A 23,206-nucleotide genomic window follows, 5' to 3' on the forward strand; every position below is an offset into this window, starting at 1 on the left:
CTTTATATTTTGTCCAGACAATAAATATTGCTTTTCTGACAATATGGTTTTTGAACATTTTATGAATCTTTACCTTGTCGTACCACAAGTATGCATGCCAACCAAAAGCATTGTTAAACCCTTCCAGATCTAGGACATCAGTGTTCTCAAGAAGTAGCCAATCTTTCATCCAGCAGAAAGCTGCAGCTTCATAATATAACTTTAAATCTGGCAGGGCAACCCCCCCCCCTCTTTCTTTTGCATCAGTTAATATTTTAAATTTTATTCGGGGCTTTTTGCCCTGCCAGATAAACTTAGAAATATCTTTCTGCCATTTTCCAAAACATTCCACTCTGTCCACAATCTGTAGAGTTTGAAACAAAAACAACATCTTTGGCAATACATTCATCTTTATAGCTGCAATTCGACCCAGCAAGGAAAGTTTCAATCTTGACCAAATTTCTAAATCCTTTTTAATTTCTGACCAACATTTTTCATAATTATCTTTAAATAAATTCAAATTTTTAGCAATCAAATTAACCCCTAGGTACTTCACTTTTTTAACCACATTTAATTCTGTCTCATTCTGAAACCTTTCTGCTTCCAAAGATGTCAGATTTTTTACCAAAACCTTAGTTTTTTGCTTATTCAATTTGAATCCTGCCACCCGACCAAACTCATATATCAGTTCCAAAACTCTTTTCGTACTAGATTCTGGCTCCTGTAATGTTATTACCAAGTCATCTGCAAAAGCTTTCAATTTATACTGTTTCACTCCGACCTGTATTCCTTGCACCAACCGGTCCTCCCTAATCATGTTCAAAAGCACCTCTAGGACTGAAATAAATAACAGAGGGGATAAGGGGCAACCTTGTCGTGTTCCTTTTTCAATTTTAAACTCTTCTGTCACCACATTGTTAACTATCAATTTAGCTTTTTGCTCTGAGTAAATTGCCTCTATTCCATTTTCAAACCCCCGTCCCACTCCCATCCCTTCCAGGTTTTCTTCATAAACCTCCAAGAAATGTTGTCAAAGGCCTTCTCCGCATCAATAAAAATTAACACTGCTTTTGTGTTAATATTAGTTTGCAAAAGTTCCAAAATGTCTATAATGTTCCTGGTATTATCAAACAAATGTCTACCTGGAAGAAAGCCTGCCTGATCTTTATGAATTACTTCATTTAGTACTTTTTTAAATCTACTTGCCAAAATATCCGCAAAGATTTTATAATCCACATTTAGGAGTGAGATGGGACAGTAGTTCTTAAGTTGAGTCTTTTCAGATTCCACTTTAGGTATCAATGTGATGAAAGCTTCTTTCCACGATTCTGGTGCCTTCTTCCCCTCCATGATCTGGTTACAGACCTCCATTAGTGGTTGTGTCAAAAAATCTTTCAATGTCTTGTAATACTTGGAGGTAAGACCATCAGGTCCTGGAGATTTGCCTAGTTGCATATTCTGAATGGCACCCTCAATTTCTTGTTGCGTTATTTTATCATTTAGGATTGTTCTCTTTTCCTGGGATAATTTTGGTAGTCCATAAATTTTTAGGAAATGATCTATCTCAGTCTCTTCCTGCGGCCCTTGCATATAAAGTTGTTTGAAATATCTCTGGAAGCACTTTCTAATTTCCTCTGGTTTCTGGATATTCCTCCCTTCAATCTCTAAATTGATAACCGTGTTCAATTTTTGTCTCTTTTTCAACTGCCATGCAAGCAGTTTCCCACACTTATTCGCTGATTCAAATGATCTTTGTTTCATCTGTTTAATTTTCCACTCAACTTCTTGATTTATCAATTTAGCGTATTGTGCTTGGTAAAATTTAATTTCTCTCAGAACCTCCTGTGATTTAGGTTTTGATCTCAATTTTTTCTCACCATCTCTTATCTTGCCTAAAATCTTATCCTTTTTTTCATTCCAAAGTCTTTTCTTTATTGTGTTCTGTTGTATCAAAAACCCTCTCATAACTGCTTTACTTGCGTCCCAGATTATTCTTTTTTCCACCGTAGTATTCAAATTTATTTCAAAATAGTCTTTTAAAGTTTTTTGGGCCTTCTTGACAATCTCCTGATCTCTTAATAGGGTGTCATTCATTTTCCATCTGAAGGAACCGGTTGGAATAAGTCTCATTTCCACTTTCATAGCATTATGGTCGGAGCAGGTTTTTGGGCAGATTTCCACTTTTCTAGTCTTAGGTGCCAGTCCTCTAGTTATCCATATTTGGTCGATTCTTGTCCATGACAGGTGGGCTTCAGAAAAGAAAGTTCCTTCTCTGCCTAAGGGGTTCTTTGTCCTCCATATATCAATCAAATCCATATTGTCAGTTAGTTCAAAGAAAGTTTTAGGTAGTCTGCCATCATTTGTTAAATTTTGATTTTGTGACTTATCCATATTTGTAGAGACCACTCCATTCATATCTCCCATCATAATGATGTTGGTATAGTCCAGAATTGTCTCATGCAGTTTCCTGTAAAATTCTGATTTCCCCTCATTCGGCGCATAAATTCCTAATATTAAAAACTTTTCTCCTTGGACCTGTATTTCAATTGCCAAAATTCTTCCTTGCTCGTCTTTAAATAAGAGTTTTGGTGACAGGCTCTCCTTTGCATAAATCACCACTCCTCTTTTCTTAACTTTGTCCGATGAAATAAATTCTTGGCCTAGTCTTTTATTAATTAACACTTTTCTATGAAGCCTAGTCACATGTGTTTCCTGCAAGCAAATAATGTCCAATTGTTCTTTTTTCAATATATGAAAAATTCTTCTTCTTTTTTCTGGGGAATTTCCGCCATTTATATTCCAACTAAGAAGCTGCAGAGACATCCTGGATCAGTCTGTTAGTCCTGTGGTGGCGTCTCTTTCTTTTGGTCCTCTGGTCCCGAGGGTGTAGGTACAGGTGTAGGTATAGGTGGAGGTGGTGGCCAAGATCCTGTTGTTCCTTTCTGTAGGTCCTCTTCGTGGTCGTTCAAAAACTTTTATTGATCCTCTGCTGTTTTGATTTTAACTTTCTTTCCTTTGAAGTTGAAGGATAGTCCTTGAGGGAACTCCCACCTAAAGGGAATTGAGTTGCTTCTCAGTAGTCTTGTTAATTCTATATAAGTATCTCTAAGGTCCAAAAGTTGTTTCGGGATATCTTTGTAAATTTCTGCCTTGATGCCTTGAATAACAAGTGATTTTCCAAAATGAAGGCCTAATATTTTATCTCTCTCTTGCTTAGATCTCAAGATGATCAGACAGTCTCTGGATCTGTCCTTCCTCACCACTCTTCCCAATCTAAAAGCAGTTACAATTTTAAAGTCCTTATCTTCTTCTATACCCCAGAACTTTGTAATTTCTGATGTCAGATAACCAATCAGATCTTCCTGTTCGAGTTCTGGGATAGCTCTCAACCTAAGATTATTTTCCCTATTCTTCAGTTCCGTCATAGCCAGGTAGACCTGCTGTTCCTTGATCTGTTTGTGCAAGGGCTTTACCTCCACTTTTAATGCATCAACTTTCTGATTGGCTGCCTCTGCTTTCTGATTGGCTTCCTCAGCCAATTTACGGTTTTCCACAATTGCTTCCTGAATATTCCCAATTGCTTGTGTATGTTGAGCAACTTGATCAGTCAGTTTGCTAATAGTGGCTGTTGCTTGGTCAATTTTGGACGAATGCTCATCCGCCTTTTTATTTAAAATTGCCAGTTGTTCCAAAATTTGATTTAAAACTGTTTCAGATTCTCCAGATGCCATATCCTTTGATGCAGTTTGCGCAACTACCTCTTCTTGTACTAGAACAGCTGGGACAGAAGATCTGCGTGGCTGAGAAGTCAAAGTTGTTTGTACTAGTTGTTTAGCTTTCGTTTTAGCCAATCTTGCTTTCCCTGTGCCACTCATTCCAATCCTGACTACGTGCCAAGGTTAAATTGTATACAGTCCCGTGGGAAAGACAGTTCCAAAGAGTAAACAACAAGGCAGCAAAAAGTCAAAACAAAATACAGTTCCCAGAAAATTATAAATCCAAAGTCCTCTAGGGGGAGTGCATTTGTGCTTCAGCAGAAAGAAAGGACTGTTCCACCATTAAAATCCCAGCAGTTAAAAACAGATTTAAAGAGAGCCTTCAAATTCCTTTTGGTTTGTAGAGCTTCCTCAATGTTAAAACAAAGTCTTTGAAGATGTGCAAGATACAGTTCCCCAGTTTGTAGCTAAACTGTAGCGCTCAAATGTAGCACTTTCAGAGTTAAAAACATTTCAGCAATTTGACAGCTCTTTGTTGCCCCGGCAGTCCGTGACTTTGGGCTTCTCAGTTTATAAATCCACAAAGGAGAGGAAAGGTCCAATCAAAAGCCAGCAAAATTAAAACAAAATTGTCTCTTTTCAATTATTATTAAAAACAAAGTTCAATTATTGCACGAAAATCCACGCTTTTTACAGCCCTTTTTGAATGCTTCCAGCTTGTCAAAGTCTTTGCTTTGATCTTTTAAGCACAGTCAGGAGACGGACTTCCTGGTTACGTCTCCCGCTTTTAGCCGAATTTCAGTCACTTTAGTCCCAAATTTTTAAGATCCCCTACTCACGGGTTTGTAGTTTGAAATCTGATGTTCCAGGAAAAAAGGTCGGCGCTCATCGGCAGCAGCCGCACGGCTTCACTCCCGCAGAAAGAGCGATGAACTCACAGCACCGCTCCCCCTTCCACGCTCCGGAGCCCCTTACGGGGTTCCTTCCTCGTTTCTGGGGGGGCTTCTGGTGCCCGCCGAGTCCCACGGCCACAGGCTCACTCTGCCTGTGGTTTTTCTTAGTGGGTCTCCTCTTTGCCGTAGCGGATGACCCTTTTCTGCGGGGCCCCTCTTCACAGCGCGAAGAGGATCGCCATTGCCGTTTCGCGCCACCTCCGGAAGAGAAAAATCGAGACTTATATAAACCTGTACAATACTAACCTTTTAATGTAGTAGGAGTGGCCTTGGGTCAGGTAGCACTCTGTAGCTTGGGGCTTCTATTCCTAGCTACAGAGATCATTCTCAGAGCCCTGGAATTGTTAGATTAGAAGATTCTTTTTCCTGGGTTTGGGTTTCATGTTTAAAGTCTTTCATCACTTCATAAGTTTGCAAGCTCTTATTTGTATTTTTATTTTATAAAGGTGGTCATGGTGGCTGCCACGACACCCAGCTGTTAAGTGAGTGAGTGGTGTTTGTACTATCAGCGGCAGGAACACCATGCATTCACCCGGGGTGGGGGGGAGAGAAAGAAAAGCTCCCCAACGTCCTTGATAATCAGAAAAATGAGCAAGGACCATTGTGAAAAGCCCTTGAAATGAAAGCAGTACGTGGGTTAATGTTTCAGCATGATAAATCTCCCCTGGTTTAAAAGGGATGGACTGAATGATAACGTTTTTCAATTAGCCACAAGAAGGTTGTTAGATGCGTCACAGCTGGTGATTAAAATGTTGTATGGGGGAAAGTGGGTGGGGGTGGGTGGGTGGGTGGGAAGGAGAGCAGAACGCTCTGGAAAGAAATAAAATGCACAGATCAGGTACCCTTGATATAGGTTGCAGAGGCTTCTTTACCTAACTTGATTGGATTCAGATAGTGAAGAAGGTAGCTTTTAAAAAATGTATAGTACTTCCAAAATTCCATACTCTGAAGGGCTAAAATTCTGCCTTGCTCTCCCATATACAGTAGAGTATATTAATCCAAAAGACATCATCAAAAACAAAGAAAATCAAGGGACTTGTAGGTTTGATTGCCTATGTATTTGGCTTTTTTAGAATTGTGTACAAAATCTACCCCTCCTCTTTACAAGCCCCTTGATTCATAAACTATTTTTTTCTGGCTCAGATTTCCCTGTGTGTTCAGAGTAGACTAATCTGCCAACCACCCTGCATTGGGTGACAAATGGGTGGAAGCTCAAGACTTGTTCCAGATTATAGCCAATGCTTTTGTTGTTCTGATTCATAAACTAGCCAGCCTGAAACAACACAGGGAACACAAACTGGCCTTAGTTTTGTTTCTTGGTTGCATTTTCTGCATGAAAAAAAACCACATTGATGGGAAATTTTATTCAGTTTGAAGTGGGTCTCCCCCTTTTTAAAAAATCATCAGCAAGAGATTCATTCAGGAATAAAAGACATTATTGGTGTTCTGAAAATGCATTTAAGGGTGAAACTAGTGTGTTTTTCTTGTTCCTCAGCCCATCCAGGTGTGGGTTGCAGTTTCTCAAACTAACCACCTGTGTTTTTTGGGTTGCTATGAGGAGGTCTGGACCACTGTTCATAAGGGGTGTTTCTGCACAGAGGTGATGTGTCACTTCTTCACTGACCTTTCTAAAGCCTCCGCAGCCCAGGCTCAAAACCATGTCCATCTTGTCCATTCAAACTCCTTGGTTTTTGTTGCCCCCTCAGTCTGAAGTGGAGAGGAAGTTCTGCTACAGCTGGGTGCTGGGACTTCTGCTGCTGATAATCTGTTTTGTGAGTTGGCTGCTGAAAAGCATAAGGGAGAGGGAGAGAACAGTCTCCCTCTTGATGTATATATATAAAAAAACCAGGGCTGGGTTTTATAAGTTTATAGCTATGTCTTTTTTTTTTACAGAGCTATAATCGTGGTGCTTAGAGTGATCTGAAAGGAACAGAAACACTTAGCCTTGAACTTTTGTTCTGCTGCTTCTTCTTGTGCCTCTGAGGTACAAAACATACCTGTAAACTTATACGCTGTCAAACTAATTTACCAGGGGGCTAAATGGAGATGGAAAGGAAACTTGGGAGGCAGTGGGTGATTAATTGGGTCACACGCACCCCTCTTATTTGGATATACAGCAGCTCAGTTAGATGGATTCCAAACAGTCTGTTCTGTAGCTGGGGAACATGCATCCTTTTTGGTCATATTAAGGAAGTGGGAAATAGGGGGGTGTTTTGTGTGTTAAGTAGAAGATTTTGGTGGTTATACAAATAGGGGCCAAACTGAATGGCCTGAACTTCAAGAACTACATTTCTCAGGTAAACCCTCCAAATCCCTACAAATTGAAGATTACTGTTGTTTGCTATTGTAGCTAATCTCCCGCCCCCACCCTAAAAATCACCAGCATTGCTCAGAAATTTTAAAATGTTCTTTAGCAGCCTGTGTGCATCCTTCAGAAGAAAACAAAACAACAACAACAAACAGACTGTATGTGTGCATGTAGGGATTTGTGCACACATACTAATTGAGAACAGAACACCAGCCAGTGACAGCTCTGTGCAAATAGACATGTTTCAGCATCCAGCTATGCAAATAGCTGCACTGCAGAGCAAAATCTGAAAAGCATTAATTGTGGCACTGTGACTGTTGCATGGCAACAGTTGTGTTTGAACAAATGACAGCTACTGCCCCTTGATTTCTCTCTCTCGTACTTAGTGACAAACTGGAATAAGAAGCAATGATGGCTGCCCTGGGGAAAGCTGTGGCAGGTGCTATAAGAGCCCCAAAGTCAGGAGGCAGAGAGGTGAAATCTGTTGCGGGTGATCTCCAGGCTCTTAAAATTATGTGCACAACAGAAGAGGAACAGAACTCCTTGATGAATTGGGGGGGGCTTTATAGGGGCTAAGATGTGTCAGATCAACAAGGTAAAGTAATAAAAAAGGATAGTAAAAATAAACTCTCAATTTCCAATGAAAGATGTGTTTATACTGGGATTTTTAAAAGTTCGTATTTTTAAAAAATGTGCAGGAAAATCTATGCAAGCTGGAGGCTCTCAAGAGTTTTGGAAAAGTGGATCCTGCAAAGAGTTACTTTATCTGCAAACAAGCATATGCAACGACCACCATTTTGGATGTTCTTTTGTTCTTACATAAATGGGAGTTCTTCTGCAGTGTGTGAGCTTAGCTGATGAAGATCCAGATTTGACATCCCTACATGCATCAAGGCTTGCCAGGCGACAACCATGTGAATCCTTTTGTTACTTTAATATTGCTGCAGCTCTGAAGGAGGATGCAGCTTCAGTTTCCACACTCACACTTCCCCCACCTGCTGCAGCCAGAGAAACTCTTGTTTTGACACACAGCAGCTGGGGGTGGAGGGTGCATAAGAGGCCTAGGAGGAGAAACAGGAAAAGCCACAGCTGAATCCTGTTTAATGGCTGTGGCTCTACCCAAGAGATGAGAAGGTTCTGCAGGTTGTGACCTAGCGGGGAACCCTACCTGTATCTTAATTGTTGCTAAGAAACCTTTCGACTGCAGTGTCTGGACCAGACTCAGTGAAATGTCATGAGTACATCCCTTGTTCATTTTAAAAACTAACTATTAAATGATCTTGAGGTGCTGCTAGACTGTTGCTATTTTCAGGTGGGGTTCAGTCACATACTGCCAAATCAAGGAGCACAAATGTGGTTGATTTGATGCTCTTGTACATCAGATTACTTAATCTTGTTTTTAAGTTGTATTTTAATCAATTGTTTTTACCTGGTGTTAGCCACCCTGAGCCCGGTCTTGGCTGGGGAGGGCAGGGCATAAATAAAATTTATTATTATTATTATTATTATTATTATTATTATTATTATATGTGTTTTCCACAAAACTAGACCTTTTGTGATGAGGAAAGTACTGTGAAAATGGGGGGTAACAATTGCTTGATGTAAAATTGTGTAAACTCCCTTTAAACAAATCAGAATGATGTTGTCTAACCTCCTTGCAAGCTTTTTGCTAACAAAAAATAGGTCTAAGAAGTGACCTTAATAAGCACACTTCACCTTTTATTTGGCCTCTTGAGACTGCAATCCTAAGCATACTTACTTGGAAGCAAGTTCCATTAAAATCAACGAGACTCTCAGTTAAATATGCTGGTGTGTTGGTCCTTTAAGTTTCCAGTATTCTTCTAGTTAATTTAATAAACGAAAGAAAGCCCAACAGTGATTGAACAGAACCCAGTAGAATGCTGTTGAGAAGCCATACTCTATCCAGGATCTTTATAGCCCAGTTTAAGTACTTAAATATGGCTGCTGTCCTGACAACTGCTCATGCTGGCTGAAGTTGATGGGAGTTATAGTTCAACAACAGGTACCACGTTGGTTACCCTTGCTTTGGACTGTGACAGGGTTTCAGTTAGGCCGAGGTTCTATCATTTTAGCTTACTGACGATAGTTGTTAAGTTTGCCTGACTTTCTCAAGGATAGTTCAAATAACCAAATGGAAAGCTTGGTTTACATCATTAGTTTGGTCACTTTTTCCATTGATTCTTTCTTCAGTTTCTGTGGAACTGCTTGATTGACATCATAATTGAATGTTGATTTGACATCTCAGTATAATTAATAAACTAGATTGAAAAAAAACTGTTTTCTAGGATGATGTCCTATGCATGCATTTGAATATGTATTGGACAGAACAATTATATATTTACTTAAGATACTTAATTCCATTCTGATTCAGATTGGCAAACACTGTTTATGAATGAGCTGGAAAGGAAGTTTCCATGGATTATGTGGGCTTGCAAAATATTCAGATATGAGGTTTATGTACCCAACAATTAGAGCTCAGGTAAAGAGAAGCTACAAAATAAGAGTACAGTGGTGCCTCGCAAGACGAAAAGAATCCGTTCCACGAGTCTCTTCGTTTTGCGGTTTTTTCGTCTTGCGAAGCAACCCTATTAGCGGCTTAGCGGATTAGCCCTATTAGCGGCTTAGCGGCTATTCGCGGCAAAGCGGCTAAGCGGCTATTAGCGGCTTAGCGGCTTAGAAAAAGGGGGGGAAAGCGAAAAAAATCGCAAGACTCGCAAGACATTTTCGTCTTGCGAAGCAAGCCCATAGGGAAATTCATATTGCAAAGCGCCTCGAAAAACGGAAAACCCTTTCGTCTAGTGGGTTTTTCGTCTTGCGAGGCATTCATCTTGCGGGGCACCACTGTATAAAGTTCTACTTCAGGCAATCTGAGCTCTAGTTGTCTCATGTGGCAAACCTGTGTTTGGACTGTACCACTTCAGTAAATGGTTAGAGATTTAAAGTGGTTGAATGCTATTCCATTCAAAAGAAATACACATAGAAAACTAACATGTTAGAGAGAAAGGCAAGGATGCTTCTCCTAGCTATCTAGTTTTCTCTGCATTTTTTCAAATGGAAGAGCATTCAATCTTGTTGAGCCCCTAACAGAAATCTACAATGGTACAGCTGAGAAACAGGAGTATTCCCTCATTTGTGAGAGATAGGCCTGAGCAATCCTGATAAGAAACTAATGTGAATGCTTTTTCGTTGGAATCAGTAGCCAGCTTCTAATAGTGGCTCCGTTGGTACTATAGTCAAACCTCGGATCCTGAACACCTCCATTTTGGAATGTTTTGGCTCCTGAACACCGAAAACCCAGAAGTAAATGCTCTGTTTTTTAAACGTTTTTCGGAAGCCAAACATCCGGTGAGTGCAGGAAGCTCCTGCAACCAACCGGAAGCTGCGCCTTGGTTGTCGAATATTTCAGAAGCCAAACAGGCTTCCGGAATGGATTGCATTCGACAAACGGGGTTTGACTGTATTTGAACAAGCTTTGTGTTGACACACAACTCTATTCCCTCCCATACTCAGGTTCAGTTAGTTTCCTTCTCTTTAGCACACACGATTGTCCCATAGCTCTCCTCTGTTCAGATGCCATTTCATCAGAGCACAATCTATGGCTTCTGTGCTTGCTCTCCAAGATTGCACACTATGGTTCAAAACTTGTTTGTATTCCTGCTTGGAGGATTGGTGTGAACCACAGTTTGCCAGATTAGATGTGATGGCAAACTGTGATTTGTCCTAAAGAGGAAGTAACTAACTGAAGTGGGGCACAAGGAGGAGGAAAACATGAGCACAAGGCCTTGTCACCTAGCTTGCCATTAACATATGAACCGCTTCAGTAGTGCCCCTCCTGAGCTCAATAATGAGTGAGAGTGAATAATTTTTCATGCACTTCCCAAAGACAGAAAGGTTGATCGTTTTATTCAGTATCTGTCAAGAGATAATACTGCTCACTCTCTAGGATGATGTATCTTCTCTACCAGCAGCCTAGCCACTGGATTATATAAGTTATATATAAATCAGAACCTGGCTACCTACTTTGGGGGCAGGAGGGAAAAGATTGATAGGGACGTTTATTGATGCTTTGCTGTTCTCAAACACTCCAGCTGCCATCCCCCAGCCCCTTGCTGTCCTCAGGGCTGCCACCTCCTTACACACCTGTTGAGTTAATTATTATTCAAAACAGCTCTTTCAGATCTTCATGTTTATGGAATTGTGGTGGCTGATGCGGAGAGGGCAAATGCTATTGTCTATAGGTTGGCTATTCAGTCTAAGTATGTTAAGGATCTTGTATATATAGCTGTTATAAAGACTATTCATTGTTGGGTGTCTGTCTCTTCCTAAACTCCTGCCCCTGTGAAGCTGTTGAGGACTTACACCAAATTTGGGAAAATAATATTTATTTTATCACTTACAGAGATATTTGGCCTTCCCTTCGGCCAGATTCCCAGAGCAGTGATGGCAGTCTGTTCATTGCCTGAAATGGGGAAATGTCTGCAGGGAAATGGAAGCTCCTGCAGCCAATCAGAAGCCGTGGAAGCCCTGTCAGACGTTTGGTTTCCAAAAATAGTTTGCAAACCAGAACAGTCACTTCTGGGTTTGTGATATTCGGGAGCCGAAAATGTTCGACTCACAAGACATTCGAAAGCCAAGATATGACTATAGTTGTTTTCCAGCTTGTTCAGATTGGTTTCCCCTAGAACCAATCTTTCTAAGGGACAAAAGTGAAGGGATAAAGCAAGGTTTGTCCCAATAACTTTTCAGTGTTTAATATACTGAGGCTATAGGTGAGCCATAAGGAGGCAAGGGAGAAATGACAAACATAATCTTGAGCTTTTGCTTTAGTTGCCTGCTCATTTTAGGTAGACAATTGGAGCTGCCATCTTCGTAGAGCATGCAGTGTAGGGGAGCAGAAAGAGAGAGAGTTGTGAAGATTTGCAGTGTAAAGTGATTTGCTACCCAACTTTACTGATTCTTTCTCTCTCCCTCTCTCTAGTGAGGACGCTGCAGATTGTCTTGGCCAGCCGAAATCTCCATTGGAAAAATTTATGGTCAGACTGTGCACGTACCATCAGAAGCACTTCGTCCGTGTCCTAAACGACATTTGCACTGAAGTACAGACAGGCTGTGAGGGACAGCAGTTACCAGGAGCAGAAAACATGGATGTGTCCACTTGTAGCTCTGGCTGCAGCCAGTATCGCACTGAGAACCAGGAGCTTGGAACTTCTTGCTCTGAATCAAAGCTCCCTTCTTCCCTGGACACAGAGCAATCAGGGTCTCATGGCTCTCTGCGCAAACTTTGCCATGCCCTGAAGCAGGCTGTGGATCTGAAATCTACAGATAGAAGGGAAAACTGCAGCCCAGTTGTCCGAAGAGACTTCCCTGAGCTTCCTAGCGTTAGAACAAGTTCTGCAAGTCCCAGGGACAGTCCCTCTCAAGGATACCTCACTGCTTCCAATTCCCATCACTCTGCTAAAAGTCTGGAAGGCCAAGCCCTTGGTAGTGACCAAGAGATGGGGGGTAGGAAAGGTGAGGATGACAAAGACCAGGTGCAAAATAGAGCTTTGCTGGGAGGCTACAATGCTGTGAAAGCAACAAACATACACATGAGTGAAGACGGTCTGGTGGGCTCCCAGAAGAACACTTTTAAAGCTTTCCCAGAGGAAACACGAGAGCCAGGCTTCACCACCAACTCCCCTAGGAGAGCAGACAAAGAGAATGCCTTGCAGTGCAGCTCCAAAGCCTCTTTGCACTCGGATACTGAAATGAATGACCAAGAAGCAAGACTGAAGGCAGAGAACCACCTCCAGGCTTCAGGGAAAAGCAAGGGGAGCTATAACATGCAACCTGTTGACAAGACCCATGTGGAGAATGCCAAGGACGGCTGGCTATCCAATAGCCCTGTGCCAGTGGTTCACCACAAAACCACCAATGGACACTCCAGGACCAAGAGTAACTCATCCTCCACCAAAAGCACACGTAAGAGCAAAAGGCCTTCAGGGTTGAGAATTAATGACTATGACAACCAATGTGATGTTGTTTATATCAGCCAGCCAATTACAGAGTGCCACTTTGAGAGCAAGAGGGTGGTCTCCTCTAGGAAGACGGCAAGGAAGAGCACTCGTGGATACTACTACAACGGTGAGTGCTGTGAGATCCCCACAGTTCGCACCCTGGCCAAGACTTCCCAGGTACAGGAGAGTGGGAACACTCTGGCACCAAGGCCTGAGGTGCTGACAAGCCCTAGCCAGGGAGCTTCTCTTCCGAGTGATAGCTGCTTAGCAGCAGCCCAAGCCATGAGTGGCGATGGTGACAAAAGACCTGCTGTGGCCGTCCCTCAAGGAGATGCCTCCAACAACAGTACTCAGGAGAGAGATGAGATGTGTCCGGCTGAGAAGGCCGCTCCTGAGGTAAGTTTTGTGAAGGAGAGAGAAGACAGTTCTGCTGAAGCATCCACAATTGCTCTCTCCCCGCCACCCGGCCTTGTTTTGCGTGTAGAGAAAGGCAGCCTGTCCGGTTCTTCACTGCAGACCACGCTTGTCTCTCCCTGCCAACTGAGCAAAGGGGAGCCACAGGACGAAATGGACATGAACACTGTGCAGAAGGCTGGCAATGGCACAGACTCTTGTAAGAGTAGCAGACCCAATGAAGACAGTGGCAACACAGGAGAATCTGTGGTGTTGTCTGCTTCAGAGGTTGCCAATGGTGAGGAAATTGCCATGTTCTCAGAGACCGAGGCTATCCCTGAGCCTTCCATTCTTCCAGACCAGGTGCCTCCTGACAGCATGGCCCTTCAGCCCCCTGAAGACCTTTCCCCCGGAATGGACTTGATGCCTCCACTGGAGGAGCCTGCCCCTGTTGAACACTTGCCACCATTTGTAGAACTACCTTCTGATGTGGAACCCCCACTTCTTTCCCCTATAGACCTGGCAGAACCTCCTGCCCTTGTCCATCTGGAGCCTTCCATAGCCTTCCCTGGAGAACTCCCTCCTATTCCAGTGCGTATGTGTCCAGGGGAACCTGTTGCCAGTTCAAGGGCAGTGTCTCCTGGCATTGTGGTTTCTGAGCCTCCTGCCCATATTGACCTAGAGGCTCCTTCAGGGGCTCCTTCTATAGAATCTCCAGTGGTAGGACCTGGCAAGGTAGATATGGAGCTCTCACAGCCACTTTCTGACTTGGATGCTGCAGAGCTCCCTGGCAGCTTGCAGGGTGCAGATGCACATGAAAGTATTAATACTCAAAATAGCATTGAAGGGATTCTGGACTCAGGTGGAATCCACTCTGGGGAAAGTGAGACTGTGTTGCCTGTGGCAGATAATGATGAAGATTGGGGAGAGGGAACAGTAAAAGATACAAGTGAAACAAGCAAGGTGGATGATGGAAAGGAACTTGATAGCGAAGCTCCAGCAGTGCCCCAAACATCAGAAGTGGACAACAAGGAGGGAGCTTCTTCCAAAACAAGCCTGGACAAAAAACGAAAGCGGGAGAAAAAACCTCAGATTGTATCCGATCGCTGTCTTCGAAGCCAGCAATCCCTGTCATCTGCAGAGGATAGTCCTGAGCAATCAACTTCTTCCATGTCTCTACAGCTTCCTCAAGTTCAGAACAAGCTTTCTAAAAGCCCTGCTAAGCGTTTCAAGAGGGAGGTGCAACTTGGCGGTGCAGCATCGCTGTGTTTCCCAAATGACGGGTTCCATGAAACATTGCTAAACAACATTGGGAATTCTTCTGAGCAGCAGCCAGGTGACAGAAATGACATCACAATGGGGCAGGCCTCTCAGACACTGTTAGCGAAAAAGACCATAGTCGAGGAAGACCAGAATGGAGAAGGAAACAAGGACAAGGCAGGGGCGATGCTTGAAATTTGCTTAGAGGGTGTTTCTGCTAGGAGAAGTGTTCGTGTCCCAGCAGAGACCTCTGATAAGGGTGAAAAGCAGTCAGATTTGACATCAGGCACTCCAGATAACTTTGACAGTATGATGGAGGTTACAGAGGAGTTGCACACCCAGCATGGGCCCAGTTCTGTTAGCAGGAGTGAAAGCAAGCTTGTACCACCAGAGAGATCGGTAAAATCTAAGAAGCCAGCTCTCCAGTTCTACAACCTGAGGCACACCCCTGCCCCAACCCCTGTGGCCACTGCCTCGAAAAACACTTCTGGAAAAGAAACCGTACAAGGAGATTCTAATGCTGTGGCTATACAATCAGGCTCTAATGTCACAGACCAAGAAAATGCACAGAGTGAAGACACCGTTGGCTTCAGTAGCATGGAAGTGCTCTCTGACAACAAGCCCAGTTTTGTGGAATGGTGTGCTGAGGAAGAGAACCAAGAACTCATCACTAACTTCAACACTCAGTACATGAAGGTCCAGAAAGGGTGGATTCAGCTGGAGAAAGAGGCTCAGCCAGCTCCAAAGGTCAAGAATAAATCCGACAAACTGAAAGAAATCTGGAAAAGCAAGAAGAGGACCCGCAAATTAAAAGGGCCCACGGAAGGCCAGAAGCTCTCCCCGGTTCAGATGCTGTTCATGAAGGGGTTTGACATGTCCAACATCTGCAAGTGGTTTATGGAGACCACTGAAACCAAGTCTCTGGTCATTGTGAAGAAGATGAACACACGTCTCCCAGGGGACATCCCCCTCATCAAGCTTCCACTCCAGAAGGGCTGTTATTCCGGCAGCTACCCTAGCTCCCTTCAAGCTGAGCGCCTGAAGAAACACTTGAAGAAGTTTGCTGCTATGACCCCGGCCAAAAACACCATCAAGATTCAGAGGCTGTGGGCTAAGCTTCGAGAGGGCTCTGAGGACAAAGAGCCCGAGCAGGCTGCCAGCTTGAAACAGACGCCTCCCTCCGAAGCAAGCGTGGAACACAAAGGCGAAGCCAAGAGCGCCCAGCCTCCCAGCACGCCTGTGCAAACCAGCTCTCGCATCCTGAGGAAGTACTCCAACTTGCGAGGCAAACTCAACGCCATACGCAAGGTGGCCAAGCAGGACAAGAACGACGGCGTGACCAAGCACCCTTCTGCTGAAAGCAAGCCGAGCGGCAAGAGCCTGTGCATTAAGCCCCTGGTGTCTCCGAAACTGGCCCAGCAGGTCCAAGCACCACCACTTGCGACTAAGACAAGCCTGGTTGAAAGAGGAGGGAAGGGGCGAAAGGCGAAAGGCAAGGTACAGGAGGACACCTCATCCAAAGGCCACCTTCAGCAAACCAGGAAGAAGTCACCGACCGAGAGCAGCAGGTCACAGAGGCTGTTGAGCACTTCGAGCAAAGAAAGGCTTCCTCTTAAGAAAGCCAGTAAACCGAAGCCTGCAGGGCCTCCTGCTACCAGGAAGCAGGCGGCTGCCGACAAGAGTCATAAGCCTGTGTCTGGGAACGAGAAGGCAAAGAAGCTGAATGACTTGCGACCTGGGAAAAGGAAGCCCCCCGTCCAGAAGGGGAAAGCCAAGGCCGGTCCAAAGGCAAGTCTGCCTTCCAGGCAAGAAGGGCTTGCTAAGCCTCCCAAGCAGAAAGTGGTGCACGACTCCAGCAGCCGACCTCCCAAAGTGGCTGCCCCAAAGGCAAGCAGTGGCAAAGCCTTGACTAGGTCAATGAAGCGAATTCAGGAGAGCAGCAGAGCCCAGGGCAAGAGGAAGCTGAGGGCAAGCAAAGACTCTTCACCCAGCAAACGCAGGTGTCTGGATGCAAAGTAAACGGCTGGGGTTGGGGGTGGGTAGGAGGTGGGTCACGGAAATACTTCCTAATGCATTAAACAGATCCACTTCTGAACATTGTGGGGAGGGATGCAAGTGTTTAGCCGAAGGCCACCCCCCCGCTCTCAGATGATGAAGAGCCCCCTAGCTGTGTTGCAGCCAGAAGGGGAAGCTATTATTCTCTGCCCTTGAGAAGGAAAGTTGCTGCTTCTGAAAGCTCCTGGAGTGGAACTAGGAGTTTGGCAGTTTCAGTTCGAAGTACAGTGCCTTATTTATCCTTTTAGGAACTGAATAAATTAATCTGTGTGATTTAAAGGCTGGCAGTTTATAGTTAATGCACAAGCACTTGAACTGTAATGGAAAGAGAACCAGCTTTCATGCACATCCCATAGACCTTGGCAGCCCACCTGCTGGGGTTCACACAGGAGCATTTTCTTCCTTTTGTGCATTGTAGCATCCTGGCACTGTTTAAACCAAGCAGGGCATTATAAAGCCAAAACCCAAAGCATTTGCATCCTTTAATCCTGTCAGTCAGTCAGAATGGTGTGTGTTGTTGTTAAGGCATGAACAGTTGGACTATCTTGTGTAGCTGGGGCTTGGCTGTAACGTAGCCTTGCTCTCGTGTCAAAAAGATGCTGATTCCGAAGCGTCAGTGATTGGCAGCCATGCTCGGCCAACTTTGTACTTAGCCAAGAAAGGAACTGGACCGCTTGTTTGGATAGAGAGCCCTCCCCTATTAAGCACATGCACACTGCCTGCCACTTCTGACATGGTTGTTTACAGGCGGGCGCCTTTGGTCCTGTGTCCTAAAATGAAGCCTGGATGCATTTCAGAATGGTGGTATTCCTGTCCATTTTACTGTGAGGCCTGAACACCCCTGAAATATGGGTACTTGAAAGCACATTTTAGCAGTGAAATAGACGGACAAAAAACCATTCCAAAGTGAAGCTTGCATGCATCTTGTGGGTCTGTAAAAAGTAATGTTGGAAAGCGCCCGTAGTCAGAGGTTCTTCTCTGCTGTAAACTTACATGATTTCTATGTAGTTGCTGCAAGTTCTTTTTTCATCTTTCCCTGTTTGCTGTATGTCAAAAAGATTTTAAAAATTATTGTTATTAAAATAAGAATGAGGCAATGCTGGCTGCAAACAAGGAAGCAACTAGAAATATCTGGTGCTTTTGCAAGTGTGGTTTGGTTCCAGCTTAAGAGTAAGGAAGCTTCTCTCTCCCTTGCAAGGCCTCACCTTGCAAGTTTAATCAATGCATTATGTAAAGGTCAAGAAGTATCTGTCTTCAGACAAGGTATTTCTACGAACACCTATTAGAAAGGCAAACAGTCCCCTTCTCAGTGCAAACATTTGTTTTGGATCTGACAGCATTTGGAAGCAGCCTTTTTCTCAGAGGAAACTCCCTGCCCCTTGTACTTTGTGCTACCCATCTGCTGGGTGACAGGCAGTGGTTGCTGCTACTCTGGGCTTGGGGAGAAAAGCAGCCTTTTATTTATTTCCATAGTTTTCCTTTAAATCACAACAAAGGCAGAGGTATTTGCTTAGAAACTTGTGCAAACTTCCTCTCGCTTGCTGTGCGTGGCACCCAGGAGCTTCCCGCGAAGGCCTTCGAATGGCTTGACCTTTCAGAATAGCTTTCCATGGATACCATCTGAGATCGACGTACTCAAACACATCTTTACACATTATTATATTAACTGGCTGGAACCAGTCTTTCCAGTTGGTGAGGGATTTGTAGAATAAAAGGAAAGGCAAACTCTTTAGGGAGCAAGAACAAGGCTTAGGTGCAAGGAAATTGGTTTTATTTCGTTTTTTAAAGGAGGGAGGGTGCGTTAGCATTGGCACTCCTATACCAAAGCTCATTACTGCAGGCAGAACACAAATAACTAGCTGTATAATTTGTTCCATTGATCAAAGAGATTTGGGAGGCATCGCCTGGAACTGCAAAGCCCTCCTGCTCACCTGCTTACCCAAGTCTGTGTCTTGAGAGGGTGCACTAAAGCTATAAGACACATCAGGGTGGACTCTTTTTGTATGGATACTTTTGAATCATTGATTTTTAACTTCTGTCTTTTGATGTAAATCATGCTGTATAAAATGAATTGTTGTAAGCATTAAGTCAGGCCTAGCATTCTCTGTAAAGATTGATACGTATTTGTCTGATTGCTCTTTGAACTGCACATATAAAATGTGCTAGACATTCCACCAGGAGTATTAAAAGGTATTTAAGGAAGTGTGGTGCGTGAGCATGTATGTGTGAGTGAGAGAGAGGAAAGGGTGAGCATGTCAGGATTTTCACCTCTACTTTTCTCCAACTTCAAACACCTCCATCCAGAAAGGTGTAAAATCTTCTTGCTGCCTCAACCCAGGGCTGCTTCCTAACACAGTGCTGGGTGGCCGAGCACCTTGTGGTACTTTTGGCTACTGATTCTGATCCCGACACTGCTAATAAAATATTTCTACACCTTTCTGCTTTCCCATTTCTTGTGTGGTCTGTAACTTAAGAGAATCCCTTTGTAAGCCCTGTGTAGCATTTGAGAACTTCACAGTTGCCCCTTCCCTCCCACCTTTTCTGCAAGGTTGCTTAGGAGAGGTTGGAATACAGTGACCACGCCTTGCAGTGTTTTGGTGAGGTCCAGAGAGAGTTTGGTCTAGTGGTTGATTTATCCCAGGTTCTAGCACCAGTGGCTTCTGGCAAGGCAAGCCTTTGCCATGTAGACAATATACTAGTGTAAGCTTGGGGGGCGGGGGAGGAGAGAAGTGAGCCAACTAGTTTAAAGCAATTTAGAGTTGTTTTTTTAAAATAAATTCTGATGGTGATAGCTTAGTATGATTTATATTGAAGCCAAGCTACCTTCTGGTTGGGAGGCATTCTTCAGACTGTGCTCTGTGCATCAGTCCTTATGTCATGCAAGTGACACTATGTCACCAACATGCCAGGTTGATATGCTGTCCGCTAAGTAAGTTGCAAAGAGGCCATTTCCTCTCCCTTTGATGCCCTGCAACACACTTTTGTGGTAGGGAGAACTTGACTCTTAATTCTTCCAGTAGATATAACTTTGGAAACCAGCCTTCTTGGGTTGGGCTCCTCTCTTTGCAGGGGCTTAATTCCTGCGCACTGTTTCCCATCCGTCCACTTCTTCAGCATTTGTCTTTCTTTTTCTTTTTCTTTTTGCAAGGGGTGTGTGTTGGTTTCTGCAGCAAAAATAGGTGCTCTTTCCAGATTCGATGGTTATCTGCAGTAGTACAGTTGCTATGGCCTGGTGATGTTATAAACTTGGTATGACCTGGTGCTGCTCTCTAGCAAAAGAATTGCGAGAGTAAGGGGAGAAGCCTGGGGTTGCGACTGTAATAGCCTTACTCAGTATAGTGACAAGAAAGGCTTTTCAGTTCCTCTAACCGTGGCTCTGTTTCTGCTCCTCTCTACGTGCTTGGCAGGTTCTACTGCTTAGGCATCTTGGGCCCCATTGCCAAAATGGTCTACAGGCAGTGCTTTTTGTGGGGGTAAAAAATGAAGTTTCATGTCTTGATAAAAGTGGGGTAGGTGTCAGCACAAGATGGCTGCCACAGACAGCAAAAAAGAGGTGATACCAGTGAATACTGTCGCAAAATCCCTGCTCACAAGTATAGACAAACTCGGGTGATTTGTACATTCTTGTTTCCATGCTACCTGGGCATTCCTAGAAGAGAGTGGATGGCTTTGCTTATTGGATAAAACTAGCCTCTGTACTGTTTTCTTTCCATCAGATGCAATGGGCCATCATGAATCCTAGCCTCTCCTTTAGCACACACCATGTTTGAAAAGGGACCCTCTTCCCCCCGATGGTATGGTGGAGAATTCCCCATAACTTGCCCTGTTGCTCATCTCTTTATATCTCATCTCTTTAAATCTGGCCCTTTGCCCTCCCTTCTTGCTGAGACAAACTAGACGTTCTTCACAAAAAGATCTTCCATAAGTTGTGCTTCCATTTTCTCCCAACAGCCTTTTTCTTGGTCAAGTGTGCAGTGCTTTTCTTTCCCTGTGGTTGAGAGTATTACTACTTTCAGTAATTTTCAATGAAGGCTGTTATCTTGTACTTAAGGGAAAGCCCCAACTTCTGTGCACATTATCAATGATTGATGGTGCAGGGCACACAATGCTTAGAGAAACTTTTGTAGCAACTTTAGCTCTGGACAGTTCCTCTGTCATAGCTTCTGGGTGGCTCCTGCAGGAATGCTATTTATGGCTCTTTCCTCCTGACATTATTACTGTCACTATGCATAGGGTTTTGCTTTGTAGTAGTAAGAATAATGATGATATCTCCCTTTTCCCATTCTATGTCTGGGGAATATTTAAGCTGCACAAAACTGTTACTGAGGCTTATCACTAATCATTTATTATTATTATTATGAGCTGCAACATCCTGGCCAATTATTCCTATTCATCTTCTAAACCAGAAGCTGCTGAAAAGATCTTTTTCTCTCCAGAGTCATTTCCTTGTTCCATTTGTAGCCTCATGTGATAAGGCAGCCTTTGCCACCCTGCTGCCCACCAAATTTTTTGGACTGCAGCTCCTATCTGCCCTAGCCAAAACATCTAGATGACACTAGCTTGGCAGAGGCTTTGATAAGACAGTCTTCTGCCTTTGTCCTCTTTAAAGGTGGTAGCCAGTACCTCGCTTCTCTTTTTGTTGCAGAAATCAGTGTTGGTACCACTCTTCCTCATCACCAGGAAGCACAGCAGAGCAATGGGGAATTAACTTGCGCCAAAGGGAAATGCCAAGTATTGGGCTGGATTCAACTATTGAGTCCCACTAGCAGGAGCCAGCACAAGGTCTTCTGTGAGCGCAACAGGGCTTTTAGCCCCTCTCCTCCCTGCCTCCCAAATTGGCTCGGGGCTGTGTGTCAGGGTAATTGACAGCAAGCGGAGGAGGGAGAAGGGCGATTGTTCCTTCTGGAAAACTGAAATGCTTGTGTTGACAGAATAATCTCCTTAGTGCTACGTTGAATTCCTCCACAAATTGAAAAGGGACTTCATTAAATCTGTGAGTGCCTCTGAAAAATGTTGCTATAAATATAACTCTCTTCACTCAGTTCCCACATGCCCACCAAATAGAAACAAATATGCAGATAAGAGATATTTGATGATGCTATGCAATGGCCTACAAACCAGTGCCTCCCTAGTCTTTCACACATCCCACCTCTGTCCTTGCTTGGGCTTCATCTGCCACTGCTCACTTCCCTGCTACATGCACACCTAATCTAGCTCTGCCTAGTTGAATTTCATGGAATGGCGCTATCTGGGCGAGGTCCCCGTGTTCCTGAAAGGTCCCATATATGATCATAGGGGGTTTTGAGGGGTTAAACTGCCTCGGGCTTCATGCATGCTATTTTCCTGCACAGAGATAATCTCCATGCGGCATCTTCCTGGCACAGATAATCTCAATGAAAAGACACTTGTATGTTCTTCCCTAAGCCTTCTTCTTGCTCTCCTGTTGTCAGTTAGTTTCTTTTGTATTTCCAAACCTCCACCCCCCCACATTTATCTAGGTCACTGAAAAATTCCCTATCTAGTCTAAGATGAACTCAGGAGCTCTGGTTTGCAGGTAGAGGAGGCTCTGGCCTCTTCTTAAAAACCCTTCCCTCTTGAAGTGTCGCCCTAAGAATTGTTTCTCACAGAAATAGTGGAAATGAGTGGAGTCTGAATGGGTTTTGTTACCCGTGTGTGACCTTTTACCTAAGTGGGTCTTTTTACACTGTAATGCTTATCAAAAGTTTTTTAAGGATCTGCTTTTTGTGTGTGACTTTAAAATGCAATGTGAATATATACATATATGTATATGTGTGTTTATATATAAATATATATAGTAGGTGCTGTGTTAACATAGCATCCAGCTAGCGGTTGTAATGCTTTCCTAGGTGCAGGGTAATTGCTGCCTTTTCTTCCTGGGTGGTCACAAAAACTAGAAGAATACTGTAAATAGTTTTAAAATATTTATTTCCTGTACTTTGTGCTAATAAGTCTTGGGTGTGCTGTTGGTTTGCAATGTACCGGTAGTATGGTTTTTTGGGTGGGTGGGGGGTTCCTACTGCAAAAATAATTGGACATGGGGGGGGGGGAGAAGGACTGGCATCTGGTCTGGAGTTAATGCTGCAAAATCAAGGACTTAGTTCCCACTGAAGTTGCATTTGGGCTATACCCAGAATAGACAAATGAATATTAATGACACTTACATAATTGAATACTCCATATTTAAAAGCCCTTTCACATAGAAAGCAAGCTATCGGGGCGAATTGTTTTAGCCTATCCTCCCCAATATGCTAGCTTTTGCATGTGGGAGAATGTTTTCATATGATAGAGTGTTCAATAATGTGAGCTCTCGCCTGCAATCTGAAGTGAAACAGCCTAGGCCCTGGCTTATGGCATTACTTAGAACTGGGCCTAAACCGAGTAAAAGCATTACATGGATTATCTAAAATCTCATTTTCTGTGGAAGCGAGTCAAAGTACAGTTCTGGGCAGCCCGCTTTGTCACGTGCATCTTTGGGGACAGTACATGTGAGCAATAAGAATTTTT

General features: G+C 43.7%; 1 protein-coding gene across 1 annotated transcript; it reads left to right on the top strand.

Annotated features, from left to right (window-relative positions):
* The first annotated feature begins 6,566 nt into the window (after positions 1–6,566).
* On the top strand, positions 6,567–16,960 carry LOC307216718 (uncharacterized protein). Its single transcript, XM_079977222.1, has 2 exons — positions 6,567–6,632; positions 11,956–16,960. The coding sequence occupies exon 2, from the start codon at positions 12,008–12,010 to the stop codon at positions 16,643–16,645; it is 4,638 nt and encodes a 1,545-aa protein (XP_079833348.1). The 5' UTR covers positions 6,567–6,632; positions 11,956–12,007; the 3' UTR covers positions 16,646–16,960.
* Positions 16,961–23,206: the final 6,246 nt, after the last annotated feature.

Source organism: Podarcis cretensis (genome assembly GCF_951804945.1).
Source record: "Podarcis cretensis genome assembly, chromosome: 5".
NCBI lineage: Eukaryota > Metazoa > Chordata > Lepidosauria > Squamata > Lacertidae > Podarcis > Podarcis cretensis.